We start from the raw sequence: 14,699 nt of genomic DNA on the forward strand, positions 1-14,699 counted from the left end.
GTTGTTTTTAATAGCCTGATAGTTTAATAGTTTTCAGGCTCTTGTACCTTCTTCCTGATGGCAATGGTGAAATGAGTGTGTGGCCAGGATGGAGTGGGTCTTTGATGATTTTGGCTGCCTTTTTGAGACAGCGACTATGATAGATCCCTTCGACGGTGGGGAGGTCAAAGCCGGTGATGGACTGGGCAGTGGTCACAACTTTTTGTAGTCTTTTCCGCTCCTGGACGTTCAAGTTGCCGAACCAGGCCACGATGCAACCAGTCAGAATGCTCTCTACCGTGCACCTGTAGAAGTTTAGGAGAATCCTCTTTGACATGCTGAATCTCCGTAATCTTCTCAGGAAGTAGTCGCTGATTCTTTGTAATTGCATCGGTGTGCTGGGTCGAGGAAAGATCTTCAAAATTATGCACGCCCAGGAATTTGAGATTTTTGACCCTATCTACCATCGTCCCATTGATGTGAACAGGATTGTGGGTCCTCATCCCTCCCCAACCAAATTCCACAATCAGTTCCTTTGTCGACTGATGTTGTGAGCTAGGTTGTTGTGCTGGCACCATTTGGTCAGTTGGTCGATCTCACTTCTATACTCCGACATCCCCATCTGTGATTCGTCCCACAACAGTGATGTCATCGACGAACTTGATGATGGAGTTCGCACTATGTCCGGCTACGCAGTCATGGGAATAGAGTGGGAATACAGCCTGTTACTACACACTCTATTGACATAAATGGCAACATTCTGCTTTAACTCCATTTGCAAGTTTGCTGATGGTACCACGGTAGTGGGCCAGATCTCAAACAATGACAGAGACAGAGTTCAGGAAGGAGATAGAGCTCTATGGAAAAGCCTAGTCAACAATCTCCTCTCACTGTCAGCAAAACCAAGGCACTGGTCATCAATGTCATTAAGCAGGCTGGAGTACATACCCCAGTCTGTATCAATGGTACTGAAATGAAGATGATCAGGACCGTCACATTTTTTGGTGTAAATATCACAAACAATTTATCCTGGTCAAACCACATTGACACAACCGGCAAGAATGCACACCAACGGCTATAAGACACCTATCCCACTTATGAGGGGGGGGGGGGGGAGAATCTTATTTAACCTACCAAATAATGAAAAGCCGAGATAGAGTAAATGTGGAGAGGATGTTTCCAGTAGTGGAAGAGTCTAAGACCAGAGGACACAGCCTCAGAATAAAATTATGTACCTTTAGATGAAGATGAGGAGGAATTTCTTTAGCCAGAGGGTGGTGTATCTGTGGATTTCATTACCACAAATGGCAGTGGAGGCCAAGTTATAAGAGTATTTTTAAAGCTGAGATTGATAGGTTCTTGATTAGTAAGGGTGTCAAAGGTTATGGGGAGAAGACAGGAGGATGGAGTCTAGAGGGAAAAATAGATGTCATGATTGAACGGCAGAGCAGACTCGATAGGCCAAATGGCCTAATTCTGCTCCCACGTCTTATGAATTTGTACTTCCTCAGAATGTTGAGGAAACTCGGCATGTCTCCAATGACTCTTACCAATTTCTATAGAAAATATTTTACCCAGATGAAATTGTAAAGAATTATGAATGCAGCCCAGTCTATCACTCAAATCAGCCACCCCTCTCCCCAAAAATCAATCCAACTATATTTAACATACTTCAGGAAAGAAGCCAACAAAACCAAGGACCGATCACTCTGCATTCATCCGCACTTTCCTCCAGTCTTCTATTGGGCACAATATACCATTGTGAAAGTATTTATCTCCAGATTCAAGAAACGTTTCTAGTTATCAGACTATTGACTGGACCTCTCACATGCAGGAGATGAATTTCCTGATCTTCCAATTTACCTCGTTGTGGCCCTTGAACTTTTTTAAAAGAGCACTTTCCACAGCTGTAACACTGTATATTGCACTGCTTATTTTCCCCTTTGCATTACCCGTTACTCATGTATGATGTGATTTGCTTATATGACGTGCAAAACAAAGATTTTCACTGTGCACTGTACACGTGACAATAATAAACTAATACCGATCATTAATTTTTGATTCATGCACAATGTTTTTCAATGATGCAATGTGGTAGAATGTGGTGAAAAAACTCCAGCAAAAGCAAATGTAAATACATTATTTTAATGCAATGTGACTTGGAGGTCAGACATCAAAATTATATACACAATCTGAAACCTGTTTGTATAGGTATGAATAATTACAATTAGAAAGTTGACACTTAAATCAATTGTTTCTAACAAAGTAACTTTTTTCATTAAAGTTTATTCTAAGTACGCGATTTGCTGGCAAGGCCATTTTTATTGATCATCTCTAGTATCCCTGAGAAAATATTTTTGTGTGACCTACTTTAAGCGCTAGACAGGGGCAATTTGATACATGGGAATGCCTTGGTAAATCAAATAAAATAGCAGGTTAAAATCAACTTGTTAATATGGTACTGCAGTTAATCTCGAACAGATTGGGTCAATATTGGATTTCCTTCATTAAAGCAGAATATTTTTAATTTTGACAATTGTAGACACATTATTACCAATAGATACCAACATTAAATGACAAAAAAGGTTTTCACTAATATATTACTAAATTTGCAGTCTATCCAGAATGCACAGTAATGTGCAAAACTAAACATTTACTTCACAAAAGATGATTGTAATGACCAAATTACAGCATCCCAGAAAGAACAACTACATCAATGGCTTAATTTATTGTCTGGAAATAGGGATTAGCATGGGTGAAATAAATTTAATTGTAGGTAAAAATCAAATAACAAAGAGGCAAATTCCACAAGTTGAAAACACATTTTTGTAAGGCTGTTAGGTTGAAATAATATTAATATAATTAAATATAATTATAATAAACAATCATTTGTATTCTCAGTTTAAAAATGATTAAACTCAGAACAATTTTATCAAGAATTCTAGTTTTCGATTAGGATACAATGTCCATCTTCAAAATATCCCTCAAAATTTACATTCATCAGCTTATTATGCAGATTTTCTTACGCTTTTTATGTCTATGACGCAACATTGGCTGTATAATCTAGGTTATACATATAATTTTTTTTAAAAACAGGATTATATTCAATGAAAAACAAATCGTCAATGACAATTTCCTGAAAGCTAGTTACATTTATTTCCCTAAAACAAAATATTTTTTATTCATTTTCATTTTTTCGCGATGGAAGAACGTCAAAACGAAGAAAGGTTTCTTGGTTACCTGCTTCTTTATTTTTACCATTAGTTGTAGGTTTACAGAGCTCCTTTCTCCAGTGATTATGCATGTAGTGTCTGTGTATTTTGAAGGGTCTGGTCAGCAGGCTGTTATCAAAAATCTCACTTGCTTTTCTCTTTTGACCGTGATTCAAACTGAGAAACAGAAGACCCACTGCCATTGTTTTGTTTAGCCTTGGGGCAGCCGGACACTTGTACAAGGAGCATTTTCAGGGTAAACATTCATCCAGCTGTTGTCTTTATTATTTATTGATCATTATAACTTGCAAAATGCTTGAGCGACTTTAGAGCTGGTTTTCCTCTTCAATGCTTTGCAGATGAATGCACCAGCTTCCATTAACTTCTGCAGGTCCACGCCCTAAAATAGATTGCAGAAAGCTTACAGTTGAATCAAAGATTTAATAGTATTCTTCCCAGATGCAAAGGTAGTTTCCCGCCTGTCTTTGTGGTAGTTATATGACGGAACAATAATGAAATCATTGATTAATCATAGCGAGCAATCCATATCAGCAATGTCCAGACATGATAAATCCCAGTGTCAGGAAAAACTTTGGGCAACTGATCCTAATTATGCTACACTTTTCATTGAACAGCATCATAGTCATACAGCACAGAAAAAGATCCTTTCCTTTCCTTACTCAGCATGGCCGAGTTCATGCTGACAAGATACTCCATCTACGCTAGTGCCACCTGCCCACATTTGGTCCATTTCTCTCTAAAATTGTCCTATCCATGTACTTGCCCAAGTGAAAATCTACAATTACCAAAACAGTAGCCAACTACCCACATTAGACAAACTTGCCCAGCATCTGATCAAAAGCAGCCAATATCAAAGACCCACACTGCCATGGCTACACTCGACTGCTACAATTGGAAAGAAGGTGCAGGAGCCTGAAAACTGTGATCTCCAGGTTCAAGAACAGCTTTTTCCCCAGCAACCATCAAGCTCTTGAACATTGCACAATACTAAACTCAGCAACTATGAACTTCTAGGCACTGTGTTTTTGGTTGACCTATGAACTTTGGTTTTGCAATATTATGGTTACCTGGTGTTACGGTTATTAATTTATTGTCTTATTGCTTATTATACATTGATTTGTGTTATTGCATTAATGGATCTGTAAAGCTGCAGCAAGTAAAAACATAATTGTTCTGCTGCCAGTACTTATGACATTTAAACGCTCGACTCTGTTCCAGTTACAGGTCATGACTCTGTTCCAGTTACAGGTCATGCCCTCCACCGAAAACGGTGTCTGAGACGGGCCGGGAAAATCATCAAGGACCCCTCCCACCCTAACCATGGACTGTTTGCCCTCCTCCCATCAGGGAGGCGGTACAGGAGCCTCAGGTCTCGCACAAGCAGGCTGAGGAACAGCTTTTTCCAATAACACCATTACACTGCTGAACTCTGAGTCCCGTCACTAGCTATCTTTAGACTCTCCCATTTGTATACAGTTATTTGCCTATGTACCAGTTTAATTCATCCACAACCCACACATTGTTAACCAGTATTTTTATTTTTATTTTGTATTTTTTATTTTTACTTCTACTATCTTGCACTATGACCAGACGCTAAACTGCATTTCGTTGTACCTATACTCGAATTTGTGCAATGACAATAAAGTTGAATTGAATTGAGTTGAATTGAATCAATCAAATCATTCCAGCTTCATAACCCTATAAGTTCAAAATTCATAAATGGAACCTATAGGAAGGCACCTTGTTATTTAAGATAGAGGTGTATTGTGGCATCTAGGGACTAGTGGAATCAAGGGATATGGGGAGAAGGCAGGCACGGGTTTATTGATTGGGGACAATCAGCCATTATCACAATTAATGGCCGAAGGGCCGAATGGCCTCCTCCTGCACCTATTTTCTATGTTTCTATCATAGTGCTTACAAAAAGAAAATAAACATTTGGCAGTAATGAGGTTAAGAAGGGAAAAATGACAACATTTAAAAAACTCTAAACTGTATGGTGCTCATTCTAAATAAAAAAGAGTTCTTACAGAAATTCATCAATGACTAAACATTGTATGGATTACTCTCAAGAGGTTGTATTCAAATCTACAGTAAAGTGGCTGGCTCTGCCTGCTTGGTGCTCCTCCAACTGATTCAATCCCTTCTGGTAGTTTATAATCCATTCAAATTATTGCTATGCTTTTTCCTCGTATCGTATGTAAACAGAAGTTAATTCTCCTAAAAAACCCAACCAAGCATAGCATTGAAAAAAGCAATTACTTGGTAATAAATTCAGCTACAGAGTAATAAAACATTATTAGGTACCACCCTCTGTCAAGCTTCAAGCCCGCTTCAGCAACTTGCACTCGATAATGCTGGTTTCACTACCTGGACTCAACCTGACCCACTGCACGACTCCAGTACTCTGCGTCCTCTTCAACAACAAAATATCTTGTTAAAATTTCAGTACCGAAAGCTAGAACAAAAGGCACAGATAATGCTAGACTTGTTAAAAATTAGATATTGGAGATATAATAGATAACAACAAGTTAGCGATGAGGCTTGCAGAGAAATGCATGTAATTTCGTCAGCTGTCATGGAAGGATAGTTTTATTTCTTGCGATGGCAACAACTTTTCAATATATTCACAAGGTTAAATCATCTTTGATGATTGACACTTGCATACATACATTTATAACAAACAGAAAACAAAATGGGAATAAAAGCAGTGGTCTAAAAAGGCAAACTTACTGTGTGAATGCCTAGTCCATTCAACATGTAGACCACATCCTCGGTTGCCACGTTTCCTGATGCATTTGTTGCGTAAGGACAACCACCCAGGCCAGCCACTGATGAATCCACCGTGCTGATTCCCATCTGAAAATTGTAGAAGACATCAGCTCAGTGGCACCCTTTCTGCATTACTCATGTGGTTTATTTACTGTATAGCTCTGTCCTTCCAGGGTACAAACTAATTGAGGCAAGCAAATCTCAAACTGTAAAACCAGTAAATAGGTTAGCCAGTTGTCATTTTCACCATGCTTTTTGTGTCAATAACTAGAAGATACATGAGATGCCCAAGTTAATGTATCCCCATACTCCACGTGACCGCTGTAGTTACCCAGTCATGGAGAGGAGAACCCATGATAAACCCTTGAAATAAAAATGGAGTATAATTTGATCAGTATGGTGTCATGTTTCATTATTTTTTGCCAAGTGCTGGGAATTTAGAAAAATGAAACTAATAAATTAACTATTTAGCGAGCCAATTCTTCTGAAGGCGCAGGGACAAAGGTAATAAGAACATGGTCCAACAATTTGCCTGGTGATTATAATTTTTCCTGAGTTCCTACCTCCCTTTCAAATCCTGATTTAGTTATTTCTGGGATATCACTAGTAAATTGAAGCAAAATACCAGTTATTTCAAATGCAATCTCGTTTTCCATTATTGATTCCGTAGAATCACTTTCCATACGTGCAATACTCATTTTCTTTAAAACTCTTTCTGTAGCTGTAGAAACTCTTTCAATTTATGTTACTGGCTAGCTTTATTTTCTCTTTGTAATCTTTCTATTATTCTTGTATTTATTTTAGTATTCTGTCCGATCTTGTGGCCTACTACCTGATGGTGCAATTATGTGCTTGGCCTTTAAGTCTGATACAATCCTTTATTATTTTTAGTTAACCACTCCTTGGAATCTTACATATTGGGATGTATATATTCTGTGTTTTCAAACGTTTACTTTATGCCGTTTCTCAAAGGTAGTGATAAAAGAAACATATTTTGTTAGGAGTACAACTCCAGAAAACATTTAAACTTTCTTTGTAAATTGGGCCAAATAGCAAAAATTAAGAATTTACTTTTTAGAAATAACGAGTTTTTTTCCCCCATGGCGTAATGGACAGATCTGCTAAAGCTTCCACTGTCTTTATAGCATGAAAAGCTCAAAATACAATTACTTCAAACATCTTGTTCATCTTATTAAAACTGCAGTCTATTTCCTATTCTGTAATAGCCATAACTACAGTTAGCAACATTAATAGCAATGGTTAATGCTTAATATGGAACACAAAATGATGCCATGACAATTTTATCCTTATTCAGGCTAAACAGGGCAACGATAAGAGAAAGAGGTAATTAAAAGGTGCCTTGACATTAAACAATCATTTCTATTCAATTTAGAAAGCAATTTCAATTAAAAAGGCTGCATAAACCAGCTTTGTCCAAAAGCACACTTGAGACATCAGAGGAAGCCTCAAATAATTATGGCACTAAAAGCTAAATATTTGAATAAATCAAAGAGAATAAGGCTGTACACTGATCTGACAGGTGAAACCATTGGCTACAGCTGCAATCTGGTAAAGCTTGAGAATATATCACATGATATGCTGAAAGGGAAGCAATTGAAGTTATATTTTTCAATTAGAAATAAAGTAATCTAAAAATTCCTACAAAATCACTTGCCTGTAAAGCTGTAAAGATATTGACAAGAGCCTGTCCATATGTATCATGGCAGTGTACTGCTAATGCACTGATTGGCACCTCCTTGATTACAGCTGACAGCATTTTGTGCATGCTGCCCGGTGTTCCTACACCAATGGTATCTCCCAGGGATATTTCATAACAGCCCATTGAATAAAGCTTCTTGGCCACCTGCAGAAAGCACAAAATTGATTATCAGATCAATAGTTTCCATCTGGCCAATGGATTCTGTGATCCATCTTAAATTCAGTCATGGAATTTTAGTGCAGAGTATCTGAAAATTAGAAGGAAAGACAGAACACACTGTTTCTGCCTTTGTTCGGAGGAACAGCACCTCATATTTCGCTTGGGTAGTTTTCACCCCAGCGGTATGAACATTGACTTCTCTAACTTCCCATATCCCTTGCTTTCTCTCTCCATCCCCTCCCAATTCCCAGTTCTCTCACCAATCTTACTGTCTCTGCCTACATTCTATCTTTGTCCCTCCCCTGACATCAGTCTGAAGAAGGGTCTCGACCCAAAACGTCGCCAATTCCTTCTCTCCATAGATGCTGCCTCACCCGCTGAGTTACTCCAGCATTTTGTATCTACCTTTATTTAAATTATATTCGATTTGATAATGTGGAAGACTAACAAGTCGGCTAAGGTAAATAAGGAAATTAATGGTGTGGAAAGTGGCAGAAGTTTAAGTATTTTTCCATTATCCTTAGAGAATATACATTTCATTTGGAAATATTTCAAGGGAAAAGTAATCACTGTTGGTAAATTACAGGACGGTACAAGACTGAAAGAAATGGTCTATAAAATTGCAAAGAATAATATGCTTGTGGACTGGGAGTTATAGAAACCACTACAGTATGCCAAAACAATTGAAAGAGGGAAAATATAGAATATAGATGTCAGCTGGCAAATATATCATAGAGCTTCTAAAACCATGTAAACGCATGACAGGGAAGATAAACGGGGAACAATTCAATGTAATATATTTAGATTTCAAAAGGCCATTGTTAAGAAAGTATATGTCTTCGAAGTAATGCAGCGTTCACTGCATAGATTCCCATGATTCATGATTATTTGTGAGGAGAGGTGGTTGATGATTGTTGTTTTATAAGAAAACACCAAGCAGACTGGACATAAACTGTGGACCCAACAAACATTTTCAGTTTGTTTAAATAGGTAGATATTGTGGGAGGCTAAAATAAGGGACAAAGTCTCAGGATAATTTCTCATCCATAAGCCTGAATGAAGGAAGAATTTCTTTGCTTTGGATTCTCAAACCCTGAATGGTACAGATACAGGTTTTCAACCTTTTTGGGGAAATAATGGTTTTAAAAGGTTCATGGCATCAGGCAAGAATGTAATGTAGAAGCCAAAGATCAGATCAGATAAGATCTCACTAAACAGCAGAATACTCTGAGGGCCATATAACAAAGTCTTGCTATTTCTTATATTAATATACATGTACCGATTAATAAAGTAAATACTGTAAGGCAAGCAGTTTTTACTTCTAATTAATGTTGTTCTACCTTCATTCCCACCATACTTGCCTCTGCAACTTTAGTAGGGGAAATATTTCCTTCATATGGACATCCGACAACACAAGACACATATCTGAAACAATAAAAAAAAACAAAGCTTGTTTAGTAAGATGATCTTTCGTGACGGAGTCTTTGCACAAGTCCCTGCTGTTCGGATCATTGATAACTACACCCAAGATCCAAATAAAATCAAAAATTACAGAAAACTGCAGATGGTAGAAAGCTGACATAAAAGCAGATAATGCTGTCAAAACTCAGCAGACAGGCAGCATCAGTGGAAAGAGAATTTAATATTTCAGTAGCAGACCCGTCTTCACAACTGGGAAGAAACTGTTAGCTATTAGAAACAGTGAAGGATATAGAATCATACAATGTGGAAACAGGCCCTTCGGCCCAACTTGCCCACATGTGACCAACATGTCCCATCTACGCTAGCCCTACCTGCCTGCTTTTGGCCCATATCCTTCCAAACCTATCCTATCTATGTACCTGACAAATTGTTTCTTAAATGTTGCAATAGTCCCTGCCTCAACTACCTCCTCAGGCAGCTGATTCCATACACCCACCACCCTTTGGGTGAAAACGTTACTCAATATAAAAGTTACTCAATTCCTATTAAATCTTTCCCCCCTTCACTGTAGACAATAATTGGACCACTGTGAATGTATGAAGTTCAAGCAAATATTGAAAAGCATGCAAGAGGCACTAGGGCTGTTCTTGCCAAAATAGAATTAATAATTGCCATAAAAGATCAAGAACCCTGCTGCCCATCTGCATATAGTTAAAGAAGGATATGTGTCAATGTCAATAGGGATAACAACCCCCATAAAAGTGCCAAGATATAACCTATAAAGGATGTTGCTGTTTGCAAATATATTTCTTACGTGTGCACAACAATTACATGAAGAGAAAAACAGCATATTTAAAGATTACTAGAACACCTTTCCAGCCTCAAAATGTTCCATATAAAGACAGGTTGAAATTGGATGTACCACAGTAGAGTGCGACTGTACGAAACATTGCCGGAAATTATGCTTGGTGTTATAAATCTGTTGGGGGGGACTTGAAAAGTAAGAAGTGTGAGTGGCACATGTCTTTGAGTGGTCATCCAAATTATCAGAGCAGACAGTTGTGGTGCCGAGTTTCAGCTGACAAACTATTGAAATTGGGGATTTTGGGAGAACGATGCATTTGTTTTTATTTAAGTACTGTGGAAAAGAACATTGATGTTGCAATAAGATCCTTTAGTGTGCATGACCAAAACGTTTCTCAGAATTAGTAACAAAACAGGTATGCAGTTATGCCCAAAAATGTTTGATTAATGCTGCAATTAACTTTTGACCACATTGATACTGATTCAGTGTTATCCTCCATATTTAAGGAATAGATTGTAATAATGGGAGCAACTACACCTTCCCCTGTCAATGCCCTTCTGTGATGGAATTCACTCCCTCTCTGCAGGGTGTATTCTATTAAACATTTACATATTTTCATGTTTCCTGGAAACCTATTCATGTATCAAATCAATCATTTATTGTGTGCTGCTGTCAACAAGTTATCAACACACAGTATCCGAAGTGAGAAGAATAAACAGAAAGCCTGGGTTAGTTTTTTTGTTCTTGTTTTGGATGGAACTACCCCGTTAGAAGGAGGTTAGAAGGGGGTTATCTACCCCGTTAGAAGGGGTAGATAATCAGGATCTCCCCCATGATGGTAGGGGGCATGAAAAACACGATGTCACAGGTTTAAGGAGCGGAGGAAGCTTTAAAGGGAATTTGCAGGGAAAGTCCCCACCCCCCAGCACAAGGAAGTTGAGATCTGGGACTCATTGGGAGGCGGTGATCAGGAGGTCCGGGCCGCTGAGGAGGAGGATGTTCACCGTCGGGGATCGGCGTCGGCGTTCCACCAGCCCGGCGTGAGGGCCTGAACATCGGGCCGCCCGGTGCTGCGACTGCGGGTGCTCGGAAGGCCCAGACCACGGATGAACATCTGGGAAGAACGGAGGGGAGGCTGGCTGGACTATGGTGCCTTCCTCACCTTGGTGTCACTGTGTTATGTTGTGTCGTGGACTTTCTGTGTTTGTGCTTTTTTTTTAAAATTCTATTTTATTTTTAATATGTTTTATTATTTATTATTATTTATTTATTTTTATGATACTGCCTGCAAGGGAAATTCATTTTGTTGTCTCTAACTGAGACAATGACAATAAATTTGAATACAATACAATGCAAGAGGAAGTGGTGGAATCAGATACAATCACTATGTTAAAGAGGCACCTATACAGCCACTTGTATGGGCAAGATATAGAAGGATATGGACCTAAAGGGCCTGTCCCACTTCAGCGGACTGTCTGCGATCTTCAAGCTTGGGGACACTCGCTTGAAAAACGCGAGCTGGAATGACCGTCAGCACAGAACACACACACACGCAAACACATTGCAAAGGCAGGGGCCAGGGAAAGCGGGGGTGCGCTGTCTGAAATTCACACGGTGCAAAGCCAAGGTGGTACCCACGATGAACAGGAAGGTTAAAGACGGCTAGCACAGTGTACGGTAAATCCTTTAAAAGTGGGGGGAGGGGGAGGGGAGAAGCAGTAAAGACACTTTTAAGAAGCCAGACAACTTTTAATAAGCCAGAGATACACAGCTGTGAAAGTTTAGCGGGCATTTAACATTACCGGTCGGTTTTCCTTGGTTCTGAAAACTCGTGTTTACGTTTTTGTTCCCCCAATGAGCCAATTAAAATGCCCGGTCAGCAAAGGAGATTAACTAAAACTACCTACGGCTACCTCGACTACCTACAACAACATGGCGACCCCACTACCACTGCACTACGACTTCAAACGTATCGATTTTCTCCATGGCGACCAATTTTTGGTCGTGGAATATTTTCTAACATGTTGAAAAACTTTGCGCGACCATACGGAGGCGGCCGCGAATAGTTACCACCATGCGGGAACTCCTCTCGACCATGAAGGAACCTCACCAGAGACCACCTACGAACATGTGGCGACCATGTGGCGAGCGCAGTCTCCTGAGCTCGCAAATAAGGTCGCCAAGTGGGACGAATTGGATTTGTGCAGATATGCGAAAAACGTCAGCATGGGTGTGGTGGGATGAAGGGCCTGTTTCTGTGCCACACATCTCTGTGACTCCAGGTCTGATTGTATAACTGTAATTATAGGACAGCCAGCACCATCCTGTGGCCGAAAAAAATAAATACACTACCCGGCCGGTGAATGTCCAGTCACAATCTACAGTTACACAATTATTCAGTTCATTCTATTTGCATGGTCTCTCATTATTGTTCCATAGACAGTTTATGCATTCCTCTTCTGAAAAGCTTCTTTGTTATTGAACTAAAGATTCCAGTCACGAAATGGATTATGTTCGATTCCAGTCTGCAGTGAGAAAGTGATCTCTGTTCCTTCCAGTTGAATGGCTCCATCACCATTATCCAGAAAACCAGATATTATTGGATAGTTGTACAGTGCAACTCCTGGATATAAAGCCCTCAAATTGCCAAGTTAGAAAAAGGCTGGCAAAATGTTTTGGAATATTTCTTTAAAAAAAATTGAAGCTTACATTTTCAATGTAGTTGAAGTTCATGTAGAAGTTGTTATAGAAAGGAAACCAGGTTACCAAGTTAAATTCTTGATTCACATCTATAAGATATTTCAACCTTTCTAGAAAGAGGGATGTAAATTCAGTCAAGGGAAATAAAACAAAATGCCGTCTCTTACTCGGTAGAGGTTGGGAAAAAATAAGAGAACTCGGTTACATTAAGGCACCTATGATCACTTACAATGCCTAAAACACGTTTTTTTGTTGATAACATACTTAGAAACAGTCAGAATCCTATTCTATGAGTGGATAATAAGGTCATAGGAGTAGAATTAGGCCAGCCATGGCTGATCTATCTCTCCCTCCCAACCCCATTCTCCTGTCTTCTCTGACACCTGTACTAATCAAAACTCTATCTATCTCTGCTTTAAAAATATCCACTGACCTGGCCTCTACAGCCTTCTGTGGCAAATAATTCCTTTAATAAATCAAAATAAACCCTTTAATAAATCAAATCTCAAGAAGGTCATGCCGAACTTCTACCAACACATCACGTGTGCCACCAGGGGGGAGAGAACCTTGGACCACTGCTACATGCCGTTCAGGAAGGGCTACAAGGCCGTTTCACTCCCTCCCCTGGGAAAATCGGACCACGTTGTCATTTTCCTGCTGCCGGAGTATAAACAGAGGATAGTTCGGGAAACGGTAGAGGCGAGGGACGTAAAGCGGTGGTCCGACCAGTCAGAGGCCATGCTGCAGGATGCACTGAGTGATGTCGACTGGAATATGTTCGAAGCAAGCTCCAGTGACGTCAGTGAGTTCGCGGAAGCAGTCACGGACTTCATCGCAACAATAACTGACAACATCGTCCCCACGGTAAGGGTAAGCACCTTTCCGAACCAAAAACCCTGGGTAGACAGGTCCGTTCGTGTGGCCTTGAATGCTCGCACCGCTGCCTACAACTCGGGCCTGGCATCAGGAAACATGGATGTCTACAAGGTAGAGTCCTACCGACTGCGAAGGACGGTGAAGGACGCAAAGAGGAGGTACAGGGATAAGATGGAGTTACAGATGGAGCAGCAGGACACCAGAAGCCTGTGGCAGGGGCTACGGATTGTAACCAACTACCTGAGCACCCCACCTTCATCCGCAAGTGCCGGCACCTCCCTAGCTGATGACCTGAACTCCTTTTACGCTCGTTTCGAGAGGGGCAACACCACCCCAGGTCTGCCGACTATCGACAATACCGCCAGTGGGCTGGCCACCGAAGCTGAAGGGAGGAATGTGCACACATTCTCGCTGTCCGAGCACGACGTGAGGACGGCTCTGACACGGGTGAACACGAGGAAAGCTGCAGGCCCCGATGACATCTCGGGGCGAGTACTCAAGTCCTGTGCTACGCAGCTAGCTCCAGTGCTCACTGCAATATTCAACCTCTCCCTGGACAAGTCCGTGGTCCCTGCCTGCTTCAAAAAATCCATCATTGTACCGGTACCAAAAAATGCCTCCCCAGCCTGTCTGAATGACTACCGTCCGGTGGCCCTTACCTCGGTAGTCGTGAAATGCTTTGAGAGGCTGGTGAAGAAACACATCTGCGCCTTCCTCCCTCGGAACATGGACCCGTTGCAGTTCGCATACCGTCCGAACAGATCCACGGACGATGCGGTCTCCCAGGTCTTGCACACCGCTCTCTCCCATCTGGACAGCCAGAAGGGGGGCTACGTGAGGATGCTGTTCATAGACTTCAGTTCAGCCTTCAACACGATAGTCCCCACCAGACTGGCCGGGAAGCTACTGGATTTGGGGCTCAACACCTCCCTGTGTGCCTGGGTCCTGGACTTTCTCACCGCCAGGCCCCAGGTAGTCAAGATGGGAGGGAATACATCGAAGTCCCTCACCCTGAGCACAGGATTGCCCCAGG

At 40.7% G+C, this 14,699-nt stretch overlaps 1 protein-coding gene across 2 annotated transcripts in view; it reads right to left on the bottom strand.

Moving 5' to 3' along the window:
- Positions 1-2,108: 2,108 nt before the first annotated feature.
- hmgcl (3-hydroxy-3-methylglutaryl-CoA lyase) overlaps positions 2,109-14,699 on the bottom strand; it is a 35,676-nt gene continuing 23,085 nt past the window's right edge. For both annotated transcript variants that reach the window (XM_033045268.1, XM_033045267.1), the window contains exons 6-9: positions 9,225-9,288; positions 7,660-7,848; positions 5,946-6,071; positions 2,109-3,591 (exon numbers count right to left, since the gene is read on the bottom strand). In XM_033045268.1, coding sequence (XP_032901159.1) covers positions 3,490-3,591; positions 5,946-6,071; positions 7,660-7,848; positions 9,225-9,288 — 481 coding nt within the window. In that variant the 3' untranslated portion in view covers positions 2,109-3,489. The remainder of the gene's footprint in view (positions 3,592-5,945; positions 6,072-7,659; positions 7,849-9,224; positions 9,289-14,699) is intronic.

Source organism: Amblyraja radiata, chromosome 27, assembly GCF_010909765.2.
Source record: "Amblyraja radiata isolate CabotCenter1 chromosome 27, sAmbRad1.1.pri, whole genome shotgun sequence".
Lineage (NCBI taxonomy): Eukaryota > Metazoa > Chordata > Chondrichthyes > Rajiformes > Rajidae > Amblyraja > Amblyraja radiata.